General features: G+C 44.5%; 1 protein-coding gene across 8 annotated transcripts in view; it reads right to left on the bottom strand.

Annotated features, from left to right (window-relative positions):
* Window positions 1–19874: 19874 nt before the first annotated feature.
* The window catches only part of Rubcnl (rubicon like autophagy enhancer), a 41842-nt gene continuing 40635 nt past the window's right edge, over window positions 19875–21081 (bottom strand). For all 8 annotated transcript variants that reach the window (XM_010637014.2, XM_010637013.3, XM_010637019.3 and 5 more), the window contains one exon: window positions 19875–20719. In XM_010637014.2, coding sequence (XP_010635316.1) covers window positions 20607–20719 — 113 coding nt within the window. In that variant the 3' untranslated portion in view covers window positions 19875–20606. The remainder of the gene's footprint in view (window positions 20720–21081) is intronic.

The raw sequence follows: 21081 nt of genomic DNA, 5'->3' as shown, positions 1-21081 counted from the left end.
TCTCTCTCTCTCTCTCTCTCTCTCTCTCTCTCTCTCTCTCTCTCTCTCTCTCTCTCTTTCTTTTCTTCTTTTTTTGGGGGAGACAGTGTCTTGCTATGTAGCCCAGGTTGGCCTTGAGCTTGTGGTGATCCTCCTGTCTATCCTGGTGGGTGCTGAGATTACAGGTGTGTGCCCCCATGCTGGGCTCAAAGCTCTTTCTTTTAGGGTCATTGGCTAATGTTTATCTCAGACAGGGTTGGGGAGAGGCTGAGATGAGGGAAGAATTCATGGAAGTTATGGTAAATGAAAGAGTGGCTGTTAGGTCTATGAGTGTAAGGTATATTTTATATAGTTGTTCTTTCAGCATGACATTTGCTTAATATCATGTTACTTAACTGATAATAAGTTAATAATAATTATTAGTCATTCATTCATTAATGTACTGGTTAATTAGTACTCATTTGCAATTGATTCTAACCAGAACCAAAACAAATACAGGGAGAACATTGCTAACAGAGGAAAACATCAAGGACAAAGGTCTAAAAATAGGAAAAGCAATATGTTTCCTAGGATGTGAATGATCCCAGTGTGGCCAGGGCACAGTGAGCAGTAGCAGAGCAGAGAAAGATGAGACCAGGGCCAGAATAGGTAGGGTGATTGATGAGGAGAAAGCATTTGGGCTCAGTAATGGCAAAGAGTGTCTGGCACAAGCAGAGCAGAGTGTGTGAGTGGAGGCCCCGGGATGGTGCTCAGGCATGGGGAGGCTTGGAGATGCGCTCTCAGAGGTGTCAGTCACTGGGGATGACAGTGTCACAGGTGTGATTTCTGGAATGCAGAGCTGAAGCACAAGAGCGAAACAACGGAGCAGAGGTGAGGGGGGCTGAGAAAGCCGGGGGCAGGGCAAGGCTTGAGTCACCCACACGCATGCAGGTCTTACACAGCAGTCATGCTGACCGGCCAGGGACCACTGCTTGCCCCATCCTCCACACCTGCCCCCTTGACATCAGACTCTGAGCCCTGTCTTCGGCGCCTAAAGGAAGGGACCTGGAGGAGGTGAGTAAGCCTGGGGTCTCACACACAGGCTCTACAAGGCAGCATTTGTGAGGACACCAGCACACTGGCCCCAAGAGGGCAGAAGGCCAGGCAGAGGGCCAGGCGTTCTCCTCACAGACTCTCAAATCTCCAGCGAGCACCCTAAACTCTTTAATCGAGTGTATTTGAGTAATTCTTCCTCCTCTCCTTCCTCCCCCACTCCTCTTCCTCCACCTCCCCCTGCTCCTCCTCTCTCCCTCCCCCTTCCCTTTCTCCTCCTCCTCCTCCTCCTTCTCCTCCTTCTCCTCCTTCTCCTCCTTCTCCTCCTTCTCCTTCTCCTCCTCCTCCTCCGTCTTTTCTTCTTCTTCTTCAGTAGAAAAGATGAGCTTCATGCCTGTCTTTGACACAAGACCAAATCGTGATGTCACATACAGCTATGGAAACCTGAAAGAAGAGAAACATGCAGGCCCAAAAGCTCTTAGAATTCATGGGCACTGGAAATAAAGTATCTGTTCTGAAAAACTAATTGTGTGACAGGCGCAGAAGGCTGGCTGAGTCCACTCAGGCTGCTACAACAAAATCCCATAGGCTGGCTGGCTTGTAGAGAACTAGCAGTCATTTCTTGCAGTTCTGGATGCTGAGAAGTCCAAGATCAAGGTACCAGCAGGTTTGGTGTCTGATAAGGGCCAATTTTCTGGATCAAAGATAGCAAAGTCTAATGTGTGTCTGCATGATGAAAAGTGGGGGAAGGGAGCTCTCTGGGAGCACTTTTAAAAGGGCACTGGAATCCCACAATCATGTCCCAGTGCCCTATGTCCTAAAATTATTACCTTAGGGGTTAGGATTTCAACATATATAAAGATTGCAAGTGGGGCACAAACACTGAAACTATAGCAGAGTGTATGAGTTAGAAAGTTTCATTTGGCTTGGTGTGGTGGCATACACCTATAATCACATTACTGTGGGAGGCTGAGGCAGGAGGATCTACAGAAGGAGCTAGCTTAGGTAATTTAGCAATTTAGCAAGACCTTATCAAAAAATTTTTTAAAAGCTTTAAAAAGCTGGAGATACAGCTCAGTGAGTAAAAGCCCTGGGTTCAATCCCTAGCACTGCCCAAAAAGGAAGTGGTTTCATTTGAATAAGCAAGGAAGTGAGTGTCCAAGAGGTTCAATAATTTGCCCAAGGTTATACCCCTGCTGAAATAGCAGGGCAGAATTTGAACTCAACTGTTAATGACCAAATGCTTTCTCACCTCTCAACTCAAAACTCCCAGGGAGTTTTCTCCCTTGAGAATTCTTTCCTATCAGTTCGTTGTTGCTGCTGCTGTTTTGTGTTTGTTTGGTCCTGGAGATCCAACCCATGACCAAGTGACCAATGAGCTACATCCCCTGGCCTTTTACACTTTTGACACAGGGTCTCATTAAATTGCCCAGGCTGGGCTCAGAATTAAGATCCTTCCTCAGCCTTTTCAGGCGCTGTTCAGTCAGTCTTTACCTCAATAATTTTCCTTATTCTTAAAAATGTACTTCAGTGTTGACTCTCCCTGGAAGCTGTGCATCTCTCCAGGGCTGGCTCACTCACAGGTATGCCTGACACTTCCTGCAAATTGCTGGGCTGTGCCTGCCTTTTTTGTTTTGGGTTTTGTTTTGTTTTTACATGGGGAAGGAAGCGACCTCACCTTTAGGAGATTCCTGCTCAAAAATGCAGATCATGAGTGCCTTTGGGGGAAACATTAGGGAAACTCAGAAGAAGAGAACTTCTATAAACATCAAGCTTCTACCAAAAAAGCAAGCTGGTCAAGCTCTGAAAGAAAGACTTAGGAAATGACCCAGATTAAAGTGACTAAAGGACATGACAGATGAAATGTGTGATTCTCGATACAAGTAGCTCATTTTGAATAAGTTCTGTAGATTTTTTAAAAAAAAGATAACACTATTGTTATTAGTGTTAAAATCTTGAGTTTGATCACTGAACTCTGAATATCTAAAAGAATGTCTTCGTTTTTTCAGAAATTCCCACTGAAATATCTGGAATTAAAGAGCTTCATTTCTGCAACCTACTTTCAAACATCTCAGAAGCATAAATATTCATGCTCTCGCAAACACGCATGCACATGGTGTTAGCAAAATGTCAACATCTGGGGAATGTAGACAAAGCGGTCTGAAAGCTGCATTATTTTTGCAACTATTCACTCTTCTTTCTTTTTTCCTTTCTTTCTGTACTATTAAACCTAAGTCCTCTGCACTAAGCTATACCCCCAGCCTTTTCAAAATTTATTTTTATTTTACTTTGAGACAAGTTCTCACTAAGTTTCCCAGACTGACTTGAAGTTGTGGCCCTCCATCCTCCGGCCCCAGTCTCCCAGAGTGCTGAGATCACAGAATTTTCTGTAATTTGGAAATTATTTTAGAATACATTTTAAAAAAATGACTGATAGGACTAAGAAGGAGGGAGAAGAAAGGGAAAGGAAGATAAAGGCAAAGGGTGATAAAGAGAAGCAGGGAGAAGTCAAGGAAGAGGAAGAGAAAGAAACCTAGGAGAGAGAGAAGGAAGAGGAAGTGGAGGAGGAGGAATCTCTGCTGCTCTGTCTCTCTCACCGCCTTCTCATGCCCACCCACGACTCCCTTACAGGGAGGCACCGCTCCATTGACACACACCAGTGTTGTCTCCTGCTTTCCAAAAGGATGACGCCTTCAAAACTTTTGACTTTAAGAGATTTAGTTGCAGGAAACTTGAGACTCAAGTCAGTTGCTTCAAAAATGGGAAGTGTGGGATTCTATGTCCTCAGGTCTCCCGTGGGGCACACAGACTCATTCCTCCTGTTTCTTGTGCACGTGTATTCCTTCACTGATCCTCAGCCGGCTCCCTCCTGTGCTGCTGGTCTGTGTGTGGCCACCAGCCCCCATTGCCCAGCCTTTCTGCTTCAGGATATTTTAGTTTGTACTCCCACTGGTTATATCTCTGTCTTTGATCACTGTGGTCTTAGAGAAAAGGAATCTATCTGATTGTCCTAGTTCAGAGCTGGCCAGCTTTTAGAAACTGCAACCCAAAACCCACCTATTTATTGCAAAGTGCCAACACTGCAAATAGACCTGAATACTGAGGTTTTAGTTTATAAAAACAGCTCACACATTAACACCTTTTGTCTTAAAAGAGAAAAAAACCCAAATAACAGCAGGTTCGCCATCACATCCTCTCTCATCTTTGAGCCTCTGTTAGGGTGCACACCTGTGTCTCTGTCTCACTCGCACTCCCGCACACAAAAGCACCTTCCTTTCATTTCAGTCAGGCACTGCTGCTGACGCTTTGGATGAATTTCTCCCCTGAAATATGATGTTTCTGTTTCACTGTTCAATTCCACAGACTATACCTGGAGTTGGTTGTTTTTACTGCCACTATATGGGTTTTGAAAGTCACATTCATTAGCTCCACAAAGACTTTATGGGACTACCGACTGCAAAATCGGACGACTGGCTTAGCTCATTTTCAGGGTCTCTCCCAGTGCTAAAATCATGACATTTCAACAATTTATGAACACTAGACTAAAGACAAGGCAAAAAGGTGATCTGCCTTCCAATTACTACATTTGAGTGGTTTGCATCAGGCTGTATCGCTAGTGCCCTCTCATGGACAGACCTGATACCTACAGCAGCCAAAGCATGGAGCAAATGACAGTCAAGCCTCACTAAAATTATAATGATTTAGATGTAATTGAGGGTTGGGGGAAGGGGAAGATGGGAGGGAAAGGAAGGGCAGGAAAAGTAAATAGGATCAAGATACAATGTGTGTATGTACCGATTCCTCACCGAATCTCCCAGATGAATGTGTTTTATGTATCACAAACATACTAATAGAAAAAGAAACTAAAAACTTTAAGAGAAAAAAAAATCAGCCATTAATTGGCCTGAGGCTGTCTTCATACTTTGAGTTCCTACATAAAAATCTGCAACTGAGTTTAATATGTAAACAAGCTGAAACTTTTGTTTTGTTTTGTAGTTTGAGAGTTTCTGGCTTTGTAATTCACACTGGCCTCAAACTCACTGTGATCCCCCTACCTCAGCCTCCCAAGTTCTGAGATTACAGATGTGCACTACCATGCCTGGCTTTGAAAACCAATTTTTGTAATAAATAGGTTTTAGCCAGTAACAAATAGCTGACCTGCAGTAATCAAAGGCATTCAAAAGGTCAGACTGTCTGGATAAGAAATGAGTCAGGCAATTTCTCCATTTTCCCCCTATGCCCAGCCTACAGTAGCCCTGTACTTCTGCTACCCAGCGGAGCTCTCTGAGCCTCTTCTGGTTCTGAGTGCTGCCTGATTCATGAACTGTTCTTTTCTCAAACTGCAAATTTACTGAATGTGTGTGTGTGTGTATGTGTGTGTTGTTAGGAATTGAACTCAGCCTCACACATGCAAGGCAAATGCATTACTACTGAGTTACGCACCCAGCTTCAGGTTTTTAAAAACAGATCCGTGTAACTCAAGTTCATTGTAATGGGAGTTTCTCATTAGACCTTAGTTTGTCAGCACTGTATCACTTTTGTTTGTTTGTTTTTATTTTTTGAAACCAGGGCTTGCTATATAGTTCAAGCTGGCCTTAAAGTCACTCTGTAGCCCAGGCTGGCCTCACCTTTGCAATGATCCTCCTTCCCCAGCCTCCCAAGTGCTGGAATTACAGGCCTGGCTCAGCACTGTAACACACTGAACCATATACTGCTCTTCCTCCCTGAGTACTGTAGGGTTAGCAGCCCTTCTAGTCTGTACCCACTAGATGCCAGCAGTAGCCTCCCTGATTGGAAACCCAGGTTTTAGACCATAGAACTCTTGCTTCTCAGGCAACTCCCATGATTAATATCCGGGGAATTTACTTCTGAATATATGGATTTGGTCCATTTGCCCTCATCTTATAGGTAAGGAAATGAAAGCCCAGGGAGGTGAGGTGTTGCGTACATGAGTCATATAACTTGAGTGATGTTTTTCAAATAAACTCTGCCCTTTGGCTGTAGAATCTACCCTAGCTTTTTTGGATAACGCTGATGGTGTAGGCTGAGGGCAGGATCTCTAGTTGGCGTTCATTCAGCACCATGAAGTCCTTTCTTCGTCACTGGTGCTCTTCACAGATACACACATACTGCTTTCCTTCTCCCTCCTCTTTTCTTCCCTCCGTCCTTCTTCTCTTCCTTCCTTCCTCATTTCCATTGATGCAGTTCACTACAGGGACTTAGACATTGGGTGCGTGTGAAGGAGAGATTAGCATCTGACTGAGCTTGTGGTCAAGGTCCACTCACAATGAATCTGTTTTCAATCAAAAGCAAGGAAGATTCTGAGTTCAGAAAGGGCTCTTTTCCTAATGGATTTCCCAACAATGTTAGTGTTGGAGACCAAAACTGTTATCTCACATCTCTTTTCCCAGAAAATCTGTTAGAATGAAAGGTTTCCATTTCTTGGTCCCAATTTTAACATGGAACCAAGTGTGCAGATGTGTGTAAATTTTAGTCAGTCAAATGATGGTCTTGAAGACACATACTATAGGGTCAGGTTGAATCCCGCAGTTGAGATCACAGAGGAGTTGGAAGTAGGACTAGGTGCGATTTTAGATCCTACCCTGCCTCTCTTTGTTTTTGGTATAGAGTCCATTCTAGAAACAGGGACAGATTTCACACTTCTCCCAGCCCGTCTGACTCTGGGTTTCTACCTCCCGGAACTGCCCCTGGGGAAGTGAGAATGCGTCTGTGACCAGTTACGCTTGGCTTAGGGTGATCCACCCCTGGTGCTCCATGAGACTGCTCTTACTCTGAAGCCCACACACAATGCTGACAATATCAGTTGTCACTCACATTGTGCTTACTATGCAGTCAACTGAGTCATCCATGCTTTATGTGCACAGCTCATTTAAGCTTTACAACCACTTCATATGTGAGGTGCTGTAAATGCTCGTTTTATAGATGAGGAAATAGAGACCCAAGAGGTTAAATGGTGTAGACAAGGTCGCACAACTAGTGAGAACAAAAGCCAGGATTGAAATTCAAGTGTTTTAGACTCTAAGACGCTTCCCTTTGGTGGCCCCCAACTCCTCCAGGTCTAAACACATGGTCATGGCAGCCCCTCCAATAAGGCAAGATAGAACTTAGGTTCATCAGAAAACCACAGTACTGTATGTGTTTTGTCATGACCCAGAAGTCAGGAAGAAACAACTTTTCTTTTTAAAAGTGACATGTTGTGCTTAAAAGAATTTTAAAATTCTGGTAAATTTGTGTAATAAAATAGTACTCAGGTTAGCCCAGTTCTTTTAACAGAATCCCCTGAGGTTTCAGTAAGGAAACCTTTCTTTGCATGCTGGATGGTGAGAATGTCTATCTTGATAGGGGTGACACGTGGATGTAGATATTTATGAAAACCCTCAAGGGACAGACTTACATAGTTATATTTATGGTAGGCAAATTCTACTTCAATATAGTTGAGGTTTTTTTAAAAAAATCTGTTTGTGGATCCTGAAATAAACATGCAGGAATATTACATGGCATATTATTTAGGGTTCTTTAGAGAAACTGAATCAATATAAAATATGTGTTTGATCATATAAAGGGATTTACTACATTGGCTTACAGAATGAGAGGTGGAAGAGTCACACTGGCTTTCTGCAGATCAGAGGCAGAAGGGTCCAAAACACCTTGTGTGCTGGACAGCAAAGAATCTAGTAGCAGCCAAAGGTGAAAGGCTTGGAAGCTTACTGTTGAGTCATTGGTGCAAGTCTGTGTCAGAAGGCTGAAGAAACTAGAGACCACTGTCGATGACTGGAGCTCTTTCAAGAAAGGGAAACACTTCTTTCTTTTTTCCCATTTCATTCTGTCAATGCCACAGGCCTATTGGTTGGTGCTACCAGCATCTAGGGTGGGTCTTCCCATTCAGTTTGGTGTCTACGTGTTAATTGTCCACAGATACACCCAGAACTTACTAATCTGCTGGGAAGTTCTTACTCAAGCCAAGTTTACTTATCACAGTTAATGATTACACATGGATATCATGAAAGATAGAGTATGCAGTGTGAGTCCTACAAGGTCTTTTGAGTCCTACAAGGTCTTCTTGTCCCTTTGAAAGTCAAACCCTTTCCTGAAATCCTAGCCCAGGCAACCACTGATGTGCTTTTTGTCACTATTAATTTGCCTATTGTAGAAATTCACACACATGGGTTGATACAACCTTTCCTTTCTTTTTCTTTTTCTTTTTCTTTTTTCTTTTTTCTTTTTTTTTTTTTTTTTTTTTTTTTTTTTTTTTTTTTTTTTTTTTTTTTTTTTTTTTTTTTTTTTTTTTTTTTTTTTTTTTTTTTTTTTGTTACTGGGAATCACACTCAGGACCTTGTACTTGTGAGGCAGGCAGCAGAACCACTGAGCTAAATCCCTAGCCCCAGCCTTTCATTTTTGCATCTGGCTTTTGGATTTATCAGCAGTTTGTTCATTTTATTGCTGTGTGAAATTTTATTATATAAATCTACCAGAATTTGCTTAACATTCTATTAATGGACTTTTGTGTTATTTCCAGTAATTTGGGGAAAATATCTAGGAGTAGAATTTTTAGGTCATATGGTAAATGCACATTTACCTATGGAAGATTTTGTTTTCTAATATTGCTCACTATTCCATACTTCCGTAGTAACACATGAGAGTTCTGGTTGCTCCAACATCCTGATTTGCATTTGGTGATGTTGGTCTATTAAATTTTACATATTTTAGTGAGTGTATATTGATATCTCATTGCAGTACATGTAGCACCTTTTTTTTTTCCTGGTACCAGGGATAGAACTTGGATCCTTGCACTTGTGAGGCAGGTGGCAGAACCACTGAGATGAATCCCTGGCCCTACATGTAGCACTTTTAACCTCAATGTGTAATGATAAAATATGCAAGAAAAAAGAGTGATCAGATTAAGCTAACAAGCACTTCTGTGGTCTGCATTATGTTAATCTAAAATAACTGATTTCTAGCAACTCTTTGGTGAAGACTGGGAGAGAGAATCAAGGGCCTATAGTGCCTTCACTAGGGTGTTGGCCCAATAGATGGCTCATCCAGAATGTGGGGACATGTTTGGGAAGGATTCCGACTGGGACAAGAAGGCCAGAGATACTGGGGGTGAGGGGGAGAGCACTGATGGAAATTCATCCCAGAAGTCTCTCACTCCCGGGAGAAAATATGCGGCTTGGGTGTCTTTCCTCGATCTCCATGTTAGTCAGCTTTCCATCACTGTGACAGATACATGAGATAGATCAATTTACAGGAAGCAAAATTTATTTTGGCTCATAAGTTCAGTGATTTAGCCCATGGGTGGCCCCGTCACCGTTGGACCTGAGGTGAGGCAGTATATTATGGCAGCAGGAGCACGCGGCAGAGAAGGCCACTCACCTCAGGGTGGCCAGGAAGCAAATAAAGAGAGGAAGATGCCAAGTCTGAATATCTCCTTACAGGCTGCACCCACAAGGACCTCACTTCCTTCCACTCGGCCCACCTCCTAGGACCTCCACCACCTTCCATTAGCATCATCTGAGGACCAAGCCTTCAACACCTGAGCCTTTGAGAGAAATTTCAGATCCAAAACATGTCCAGGTATGGTGGTGCACACCTATAATTCCAGGCTGAGGAAGGTTCACTGCAAGTTCCAGGCCAGCTTGGGCTACAAAATGAGTTCAGGGCCAACCTTCTGGACTTCGTATCAAGACTGCTTCAAAAGGGTATCCTGCTGGACTATAGCTCAAGTTCCTGTCTCAAAAATTAAATAAATACTGCAAACCATGGCAATCTTCTAAGGGTTTAGAATTGCCTTCAGATACTTTGATTCCTGAAAACTGTAATTAACAATGTATCTATAATTTCTGATCACTTCTGCAATAAAATGGTTTTTTTGTTTTGTTTTGTTTTGGTACTGAGGATTGAACTTGGGTCCTTGTGCTTGCAAGGTAGGCAGCAGCACCACTGAGCTAAATCCCTGACCCTAATAAAGGTTTTTAATGATTTATTTTTTTAAAAAAAAGTTTTGGAAAAGAAGTGGTAGAGAATCATTTATTTGAATAATTTATTTGGGAAATCATTTACTTGTTTTCTCTACACTGTACTCTTCATGCAGAAAATCATGAGAAATCATGAGTCCTCATTATCCTGTCCCCCCCCACCGCCCACTACTCGCGATCAAACTCAGGACCTTGCACTTATGAGGCAAGTGGCGGCACCACTGAGGTAAATCCCTGGCCCTGAGTCCTCATTAGAAATAGAAAAAGTATTTCTGGCCCCTTTCTTCATAGCTAAGATATGACAGTCACAATATTTAACAATCTGTAGAATATGGGCACCAACCAAATAGAAAAGATGCCCCTTTATGGAGTGGGTCTTTGGAACTGCTGCCATGCCAGGCCTGCGGGAGGAGGGCTGCAGGCTACCCGGCACACTGCACAGCTGCTGTATGGCGGTGGTGCGCTGTTGTGGCCCCCACTGCAGCTGCACCAGTGTGCAGGGGATGGCAAGGAGGGCAGAGCAATGCGGCATACGCATTTGGGGAAGGAACTTGGTGGCAGTGGCTAAGCCCTCACCCCTGTGCCTGGCTCTGTCTCTGAGTGGGTTTGCTTCTCTCCTCAGCGCCCCACACATCATCATTCCACACTGCTGTTTTCTTTTTTCTCTATTGTCTTCAGTGTCTCCAGTTTCTCAGTGATTTCTAGTTTGCCTGTTAGGTTTTTCTTGATTTCCAGAGCTTCTCTCTTTTTTCTTCCTTATGTTGTTATTTTCCTGTGATCGTGATTCCAGGTTCTGGAGAAGCTGACTGTTATTTATTTATTTTTTGAAAGGATGCCAGGCAATCTGGAAAGTGTGCCTGAGAGGTAAATAAGAGGAAGACAATAAAATGACTCTTGGATATTGCTAGTAACCTTGACAGTGCTGGTGGAACGGTTGAGACCTAAACTCTATTGGAATGGGTGAAGAAGAAAACAGAAAGTGTGCAAGTGAAGATAAAAATTACAGACTGTTCTTTCAAAAATGCTGCTGAAATGAGCAGGGAGATGGCTTTGAAGATAAAGAGTTGTTTTTCCCTCTGTTCATTTATTTTTTTTAATATGAGGAGCTCTAGACAATAGCAGGTAACTTAGAGGCAGTAGAATAGCTCTTGCTACATGCATGGCCCCTATGGACAGAATGTTTGTGTCCCCCACAAATCCATATGTTGAATTTATCACCCCTAGGGTGACGGTATGGTTAGGTATTAGGTGATGGCATCCAGAGGGTTCAGCTCTCTTGAATGAGATTAACGCTCTTATAAAACAGACCCCAGAAGGGCGTTTTGCTCCTCCACCCTCTCTCTGGGGACACAGAGAGAAGTCACCACCTAAGAGCCAGGAAGCAAACCTTCCCCTGACACTGAATCTACCTTGGTCATCGACCTCCAGTCTCCAGAACTATGCACAATGAATTTCTGTTGTTCGTATCCCTCTGTCCCTCAGTACACTGTGGTAGTGGCCTGAACCATGACACACCTACCCCAGCCTCCTCTTCTGTGAATGGCAGGAATCAGGGCTTCTGTGTCAGGGTGTTTGGGGATGAAAGAGACAAGAGAGGCCCCGGAGAATCAGGAGAATTTTGTTATACCTTGACTCAGTTGGATGCCTGTTCAAAAAGACTGAGTTCAGAACAGTGGAAAAGCTTTAGTTTTTTACATTTGGCCAAAAGGGGGGTGGTCTTTCCAGTGATGTGAAACTGGGGTGCAGGGAGCAAGCAAAGTTATAGAAGCAAACAAAAAGCAAGTCTGTCACATCTCACACGATGACAGACAGGATGACGATTTTGCTTCTGTGAATCTTGGGAGAACAGGGCACCGTGCACTTTGTGTGCAGGGCATAGTTGCCAGTCTTATGTGTACCAGAACAAGGGGCTCAGCTACAGGGGAGGAGGGTGATCCGAGAGGGGGCTATCCAAGGCTGGGAAAAACTTGTTTCCTTTTAAGTCCCGATTCAAGTGCGGGCTAGCTCACATCGCAGGGACCAGCACCGCTAAACCCCAGGGGCCTCACAAAAAGAAGCCTCGTGCAGGCACCACATTTCCAAATAACTACTCAGGGAGCTAGGCTTTCCAACATGTTGCTGTGCTCACACAATCCTTCCTTTCCTGATAAGCAGAGAGAAATGAGAGTGTGGAAGATCAAGCGGGATGTGCTAAGGCCACACTGGAAGTAATGCTCATCCCTTCCACTTATGTCTCACAGGCCACCCTGCAGCCACACCTACTGCCTACAAGCAAGGGGCATGGCGTGGGAGAGCTGGATATGGGTGCACACACTGAAAATTGCAAGCACTCCTTTGTTGGCTTTCTTATATGGTTAGCGGAAGCCAGTGTCCACTAACTTGACAGAATAAAGACCATCCAGCAGGAACTAGTAGGCCATTTCCTGTGGGATAGTCATGGAGAAGCCATTTGTCAGAGCCTCTGGAGGTAATGCATATACTCCTGAGGTCCATGTGGGGAGGACATCAATCTGGGTAAATGCAGTCTACATCAGCCCTTCCCCAAAGGCTTCTTTCTGTGCCTGGCAACAGTCACTTGCTCAGTAAATGACCTATGTATAGGAGCTGACTAAAGCAAATGGGATTGAGCACCAGCACAGGGTACTAGGGGTAGGGATGTCAGAAGGAGGTAGTTTCTTAAATGAGCAACCAGGACCTTCTTCATCTCTGCCTGGAGGGCCTTCAGGAAAGTGCTAGAAGCCAGGCAGAAGACTGATTTGCTGGCCCAGAACTCTGGATGCCAGGGTGAGTGATCCAATGTGCCCATGCAGCCCACCTCAACTGAGTTTCTTCTCACCGGTGGGAACATCGTAGGCATGTCGGGAGGGGTCTGGGGCTTCTGTCTTTGCCCCTAGATCCTACCCTCTGAACTTGTCTCACATCAGCCAGCTAGCCAGACAGTTATATGTCAGTTAGCCACTCTGTTATGAGCCTTTCTGAGCTCATCACTAAAGAGGGTGAGGTAGAGATTCACATTGATTCATTTGTCCACATCTTTATCAGTATGCTTCCTTAAAACTAATATCTAAGACTCTACTTTTAAATAATTCCTCAACTGGGTTCCAAAAGGGGAATCATAGTTTCCTTTTTTTCACTTCTCTAGAAACTAAAATAGCTCTTTTTTGTGAGTGATGCCACCACAGGCAGACTGCAAACACCATCGGCGGCTTCTGCATTAAAAAGAGACAACCGGCTCTTCCACACCTGCACGTTTGCAGGGGCAGCTCTCCCCATCGAAGGACAAAAGGTGGAAGACATTAACCATAGATTTTCAGCCAAGGATACACTTTTTCCTGCACTGGTTCAGGCGTCAGCCTGAGCCTGCCGCCGCGTCCCTTCCTGGGCAACCCCTCTTACCTCACTCGCTGTGTTTCTTTTTCCACAGTCCCATACTTTCTGTGTTCCACGCTAGGGACAAGGCTTTCTCTCAGATTTTGGAAGAAGAGGCCCTGCTGCAGCCCTCCTGACAGGTGCAGAACAGAGGCCAAGGGCCATGCCCAACCACAGGTCCTGCCCATCCCTTTAGACAGTGCCCTGGGCCCTTAGGACCCCAACTTTCTCTGCCCTACAGGGATACTCAGGACTTACCTCTCGGTCCAAGCTCCTGACTGTGAACTGTGCTGTCCCACGAGGGCCAAGGGCAACCAAGGGGCAGCTGTCTGTGGGATGGAATCAGAGTAGGAGGGGAGAGAGGGCAGCAATACCTGAGTCACCATGACCCAGAGCAAAGGCCGAGACTATGAAATCCAAATCTGTTCTCTCAGGTCCTATGAAGGTATATTCATCAAGGTAGGAGGATAAAACATTTTAAACACTTAGCTAAATGGTAGGTGGGACTAGTGTTCTTGGGTAGACTCTGTGTGATGATAGCACTTTCTTGCCTCCCTTTCCACAAGGTAGGAATATTTTTAAACATACCCCTCCTTTTTTTGTGTGATACTGGGGATTGAACCTAGGGCCTTTTCAAATGAGCTACATCGCCAGCCCCATTTATTGACTGATTGTTGAGACAGGGTCTCACTAAGTCACTAAGTGGTCCATGCTGGAATTGAACTTTCCATCCTCTTGCCTCAGCCGAGCAGAGTGTGGGGATTATAGGCAAACACCACCACACGTGGCTCTATTTTTCCCCCCTAAGGGAACAGCTTTAATATCGCAGCCTCAGATCCTTTTGATCCGTTCCCAAGATTTTCTCCCTCTCTCTTTCTGCCCCTCTCTCTCCCTCTTGAGTCTGTGTGAGAGATTTCTCCTCCCTCTCTCCTCCAGCCCCAGTAAATTATCACCCCAGAGGGTCCTGCCTGACCTTCTTGCTCTGACCCTACCTATGCCTGTTCCCAGCTTGGGCACTCTGAGCCTGTCCTTTCCCACAGGGTCTCACTGACAGTCACCACCTGACCTCCATGTGGTCCCTCCCAGTGACCATGCTCCTTCTCCCAAGACATCCTCACAACCTCTCGTGTCTTCTGAGGCTCACATCGCACCCCAGCTGAGTCACTGCTGGCCTCTGTGTCTTCCCTACAGGCCAAAATCAGGTGAGATAAATGAGGCAGAGTTTTCTTGACATGAAAGTTGGACATTTTGTTCATCATGGATTTTTTTTGGTCTTAATTTAAAAAAATACTCTCTGAAATCACGATTCATCTGTATTACTTGAAATTGGGGGTTATCTTCAGTTTTATGGCTGAACGCCTCATGCATCTCACCGTTGGATTTCCCAGCTTCCCCAAGCACCCCTCCCTTTCCTGCCTTCTCTGGGGGCCCTAGCTCAGGACTCCTTGGCTGACCCACTCCACCCACTACTCACACAGCTCCATCTTGCTCAGCATAGGCTGAGTTGTGACCTTCTCTCCCCCATATCCCCGCTCTTCCTGCCGCCTGCAGGGCCCTCCCTCTCCAGCCTCCTGGTCACCATGCTTCATGCTGTGGGCTCATCTTCCCCCACCAAGTCCCCCACCCCCTTCCTTGTCCTGCACAGTGGCCTGCTGTCCCCCCCCCCACAGCCCCCAGGCGGCTCTTCTTCCCTTCCTTCCTCTTCAGTGCGAGTCTGTCTAGCCTTCAATGATCAGAATCTGGCACTGTCGCTTTCTAGCTGCTGGGACACAATATCCACAATATCCAAGCCCACATCTGGAAAGAAAGGTTTATTTGGGCTCACATTTTCAGCCCATAGTTGGCTAGCACCAAGGCAGGGAGGCATGGTAGAAGCGTTTGACAGTGTCAAAAATTATAATACAGCTAATTAGTGGTATAGCAGTTATAAATGCATATGAATGCATATCCCCTGCAAAGGGATAACTGTAAGATTTCCATGTTAAAATTTAGATAATTCACCTCGCAAGCCCAAGGACCTGAGTTTGATTCCCCGGTACCAAAAAAAAAATTTTTTAGATAATTCATAACTGATGAACTATCCACAAATATAAATCAATTTAATGAAATAAAATAGATAATTATAATAATTTTTAAATGTGTATGAATAGAATTAATATTTATGCTTGAGAAGTAATTACTCAATTTCAAGCAACTAACTAGATTTGGTCCATTTAGAGACTGTTTATTAACCGTACTAGTAAAAAGACCGATAAAAGTGATCAGATCTATTCATAGCACTGCTGGTTCAAGCCACCGGATGGGACACTCATGTGTGTACCTCTGGTGGTCAGCTGGCAGGAAGGTGGTAAGCATTTAGATGTACAGTATGTGCGCCCTTGATAGCACAGTCCATGCCTTACTTTCCACTGCAGGGTTGAACAGCAGCACTGCCTGGTACCTTTTGAGCCCCTCTCATCTACACTTCGAAATCTACATGGCTTTCTGCAATGGACCTCTCTTCACAGTACACCCTCCCCTTCCCTCTGCTGTATGTCCCAGTGATGCCTTCAACATGGTTGGCAAATGGAGTTCTGTTCTAAACTGGCTCCTCCTACTCCAAACCCCTCCAGCAAAGGTCTACAGAATGACCTGTTCACAGGGTCATTTGTGGGCAAACTTATCCATCCAGCATCCCAACTCCTTCCATTTAAACCTCTTTCATCCTGAGTCCTCTAGGTGAGGCCCCACAGGCAGGAGCTCCCAGGATTCTACCATGTTTCACACAGAACAGCTCCAGAGTCCAGTGCTGAACCAGCCTGGGCAGTGCTGTGCTCTGAACACCCCCTGCATGGGTCATGTGGAAATTTAACTGCTAATGTAACAGTGCTGAGAGACAGGCCTGTAACAGGTGACTGTGGGTTCTGCCTCATGAATGCATTAAGGATTAGCTATGGCAGCAATGGATTTCTGATAATGATGAGTCTGCCCCAATTTTCTTTCCCTCTCCCTGTCTTGCGCATGCTCACTTGCCCTTCCATCATGATATGATGCTGATGAGGCCTTCAACAGATGTGGGCTCTTGGCCTTACCAGCTTCCGGAACCATGAGCCAAATAAATACACTTACTTTATAAAGTACCCAGTCTGTGGTATTCTGTTATAGAACAGAAAACAGACTATGTCAGACAGGAACAGGTCTCCCTCAGTTCCCATCAATCGGTCCATGGCCCTGTGAGAATTGTGAGGAAAGAGGGAGATTTATTTGAAGATAAGTTTTAATTTCCCCTCCATCTGAAGATCAAGATGGGACCCTTCTGCTTTCTCGTGTGAAGTAACAGGCAGTTTCCCCATCCTATCCACCAAACCACTACCTTCCAAATTCATGGCCGGCTCCCCACCCTTGGAGGGTAAGCAGCTCTCTCAAATACTTAAGAGCTAGAGACCGGAGAGGGGCATGTTCAGCTGCTCGTGTCCTGTGCGGTGTTTCTCTATATATACCCATAAACTTACAGATGGTGTAGGCCTTCATGTCATCACCATCTTTCAGATCCATCTTCTGTGTTGTGGCAAGTAAAGGCTAGAGGTCTGATATTTGATCAGGCCTCGGTGTGGCAGGAACTGTGACACTCCTCCCACATACGCTACTCACTCATCATTTAACCCTTGTAACAGCCTCAAATGGTAGACGTGAGCTCAGTGTGTGGGGCAGGAACTGTGACACTCCTCCCACATACGCTACTCACTCATCATTTAACCCTTGTAACGACCTCAAATGGTAGACGTGAGCTCAGTGTGTGGGCACACACCTGTAATCCCAGCAGTTGGGGAGATAAGGCAAGGATACCTAGTTTACGGACAACCGGTTCTACATAGCAAGGGCAAGGCTGACCTGGATGACACAGTGAGATCCTGTCTTAAAAACCCAAAAATAAAAACAGGAGTAAAAGCAAGGTAGATGTGTTAGTTTCTGTAATAGTTCGGATTTAGTGTCTCCCTCAAAGCCTCATGTGAGTGGAAGGTGACTGTGTCACAGGGGCACCATACTCATCTGTGGATAAATCTACCGAAGGTTTTAGAGCTGTTTGTATATTAGGAGCAGGGCCTGATTGGAAGAGGCAGGTCACTGAAGATGTGACCTGGAAACATGTGTCTCCTTCCTCAGCTACGCTTTCTATCTCGGATTCCTGGCCTCCACAGACGAGCCGCTTTCCTGTAGTGCAGGTCCTTCTAGCATACTGTTTCTGCACTTCAGCCTGCCAACCATGGACTGAAACTTCTGAAAGCGCGAGCCAACATAACCTTCCTCTGTTTTAAATTGGGAGTGTGGGGCATCTTGTCCCAGGGACAGGAAAGTAACTAGACAGTTTCCTGGGGCTTCCATAATACCTGATCACAAATGGAAATTTGAAACAAGAGGAATGGATTCTCACATAATTCTGGAGGCCAGAAGTCTGAAATCAAGGTGTCAGTAAGGTTAGTTCCTTCTGAGGGCCCTGAGGAAGAATCTGCGCCATGACTCCCTCCTTGCTAGTGGCGACTGTAAGTGATCCTTGGTGTTCCTCGGCTTATAGGTCCATCACCCTAATTCCTTTCTCCACCCTTCCATGTGTTTGTGTGTCTATATCTCTGTTCAAATTTCCCACTTATAGGGACACTAGTTATTGAATCAAGGTTCATCCTAATCCAGTATGGCCTCACCCTAACTTAATTACATATCTAAGAGTCTTACTGCAAATAAGCCACAGGCACTGGTGCCTGGAATTGGAACGCCAACATATTCTGGGGAATACAGTTTAACCCATAATAGTAGGTACTGTTCTAATCATCATATTGTAAATGGACTCAGAGCAACTTTCCCAGAGGTATGTAAGATAGGTGGCATGACTCAGTTTCTAACCTGTGTGCACCTAATTACTATCACCTGTTGGGCCCTTGCTTAGAGTAAGCCCTCTTCTGGGTGCTTCACTTTCATCTCAGCTGCATGTAGCTTTAATGCCTCATACAAACGAAGCTCAGATCAGTGAAGTAGCTCACCCAGATTTGCACCTCACTGTTCCTGCCTAGCTGAGGAGTGCAGAGGCAGAGAGCTAATCACTGAAGATCACAGCACTGTAACAATGCCTCGCAGTGGACGATGGACGAGCTCATGGGAAACACAAAGTTCCTTGGAGTAGCTAAGGAAGAGTCGAATGGAAAAACCACCTAGCAAATGAACCCCATTAAACAGCAATGCATGGCACAGTCGATTACTTCCCCACTGAGCGCTGCCAGTGAGCTGAGGGTCATTTCTCTGTTCCCTCAGGTACCTCCCCAGGTGGAGCCTGCAGCACCATGCTGGAAAGGACCCAAGTGTCAGGAAAAGCTGTAGAGCCGTTATTTAAATTACCTCACTCTTCCTCAAAGTAAAACGTGTCGCTTTCTGGCAATGACTGTGCACTCTTTGGTATGATACACATACCACCATACAACACACACACCCGTGCATGGGCATACCCCCACACATAACTTATAAACAAGTGCCTCGCACACACAGCATCCTTGAGCAAAGGCCTTCAAACAATGGTTCAGCCGCAACAGCTACCTCGACTCAATACAAGAGATCAATGTGGAAAACATCCCCCACCGTGCCAGTGATATAGGATTATTTAGCATAAGTTAATTTTATTTCTGCTCCTATTGTTAAAAAAAATTCCCAGAATTCTGCACTAGGAACACAGGCTTTGGAGACTCAACTGTCAGCCTAGTTCTATACATACTACCTATAAGAACCCAGATAAGTCGTTTCTCTTTTCTAAGTTTCAGTTTCCTCACCTGTAAAATGATACATGGCCATTTGAGGGAATATAAACATGTTTCAGGGAGGCATATAAATATGAGAAGCATTGGCAAAAAGAAGTTCACAAACGTTTTGTGATTCACCTAACCTTTATTTATTATTATCATACATTTTTAGGGTTTTTTTGTTTTGTTTTTGGTTTTTTTTTTGAGACTGAGTCTTACTGTGTACTTCAGGTTGGACTTGAACTCACTATGTAGGCCATGTTGGTTTCAAACTTGCAATCCTCCTGTCTCAGCCTCTTGAGAGCTGAAATTACAGATATGTGCCACCATCATATCTGTATTTCATTTAATATTATTAATTTTTGTAGACAATCCTAGTGTTGTTATAGGATCACATTGTTCATTAAGAATATTTTCTCCTAGGGCTGGGGCTTTAGCTTAGTGGTTCTGCTGCCTGCCTTGTTAGCACAAGGTCCCGAGTTTGATCCCCAGTACCAAAAAAAAAAAACAATAATAAAATAAGAGTATTTTCTCCCAGTTTATTTAAGTCTTCAAATAACTTATGCTCAGTTATTTATTTATTTATTTTCCCCCTCATTGAGTTTATTGGTACATTTTAGGTATACAGTACAGTTACATTTATTATTGAGATCTTGTATCTTTACATGACAGGTCTTGGTTCTCATTTTTCCCCCTTGTCCCTGCCCTCCTTTCACCCACTCCTCCCCTCCCCATTTATAGACACTTCATTTCCATTTTTTCATTTTCTCATTTTGCTCAGTTTTTTATATATATGAGGCAAAGGGTGAAGTTCTATTTACCTCTGCCTCCCTTGAGGGAGAGACAGATGGGACAGAGCGTTAACAAATACAGGCTGGATGTACGCCATCTGAAACAGCGCCATCTAGAGGCAGCTACTTTAAATTATACTTCTGGATTATGCCGTGCTGAGACTAATTCACATTGAAATAGATGTAACTGCAGAAGGGGAATAAAAGTAGAAGGCCAACACAATCACAAAGTGGTACTTAAGTAGAAGTCTGCTTCCGGAAGGGAAAAAGCCTGCACAAACAGATCTCTGGTTGCATTTTTGTTCACGAAATCACTAATTTTAACAAATGAGTTTTAAAGGAAGAACTAATTCATCTTGTCAGTTACAACTTATAAAAAAGAGAGGAGGCTCAGAAATTAGCTAAATACAACTGTTCCAATAAAATCTAAGAAGTATCCAAAACAAAACTTTAAAAAAAGACCAGTAGCAGCAAATATATCAAACATTTGTAAACAACACTATTAGAAAAGACTCTACTCAAAAAAAAAAAAAGAAAAAGAAATGACTCTACTTAATAACAAAGACTGAATTCTCCCAAAACATCAAATATATAAAATGAGGAGACTCTTGATGCCTAAAACAGAACTCGTTGTCTTATAAGATGCGTGGGGCAGTCTTCTTCACAAGACTGGGGCATCACGTGGCTGCCAAGGGCAAACTTTCCAGAAGTCTCCTCCGCGCTGTGATGCGCGCACACCGGGGGCAGCCCGAGGACTGGAAGCAGTGTTTGTGAAAGCAGGCCCTGCACACTGCAAGCAAGGAGACTGGGCATTAGCAAGCATGGTCTTATTTTGTCATATAGGTACAGATGTACAGATGCTCATTCTCGCCCTAGGGAGGGACAGCGGGCATCTGAATCCAGAACTGCATCCTCTAAACAGAAACCACCTAGGTTGAAACTCACCCAGATGAAGAACATGAGGCCCAGAGAGGCTGATGGACACAGGAGACAGCACAGCACCCTGAGATCTGCCAGGCACAAAGGCTGGTGCTCCCTCAGCCTCGCATGGTGGCCAATGGGTCTGGGAGAGGAGCTGTTTCTTTGGAAAAGGCCCTGAACAGAGAGCAACCGTGTCCAGGGTCACGCCTGCTGCTGGCACTGCCTGTATCC

Source organism: Fukomys damarensis, unplaced genomic scaffold, assembly GCF_012274545.1.
Source record: "Fukomys damarensis isolate Sample0158 unplaced genomic scaffold, DMR_v1.0_HiC HiC_scaffold_38, whole genome shotgun sequence".
NCBI lineage: Eukaryota > Metazoa > Chordata > Mammalia > Rodentia > Bathyergidae > Fukomys > Fukomys damarensis.
This window is presented reverse-complemented; position numbering and strand designations above follow the sequence as displayed.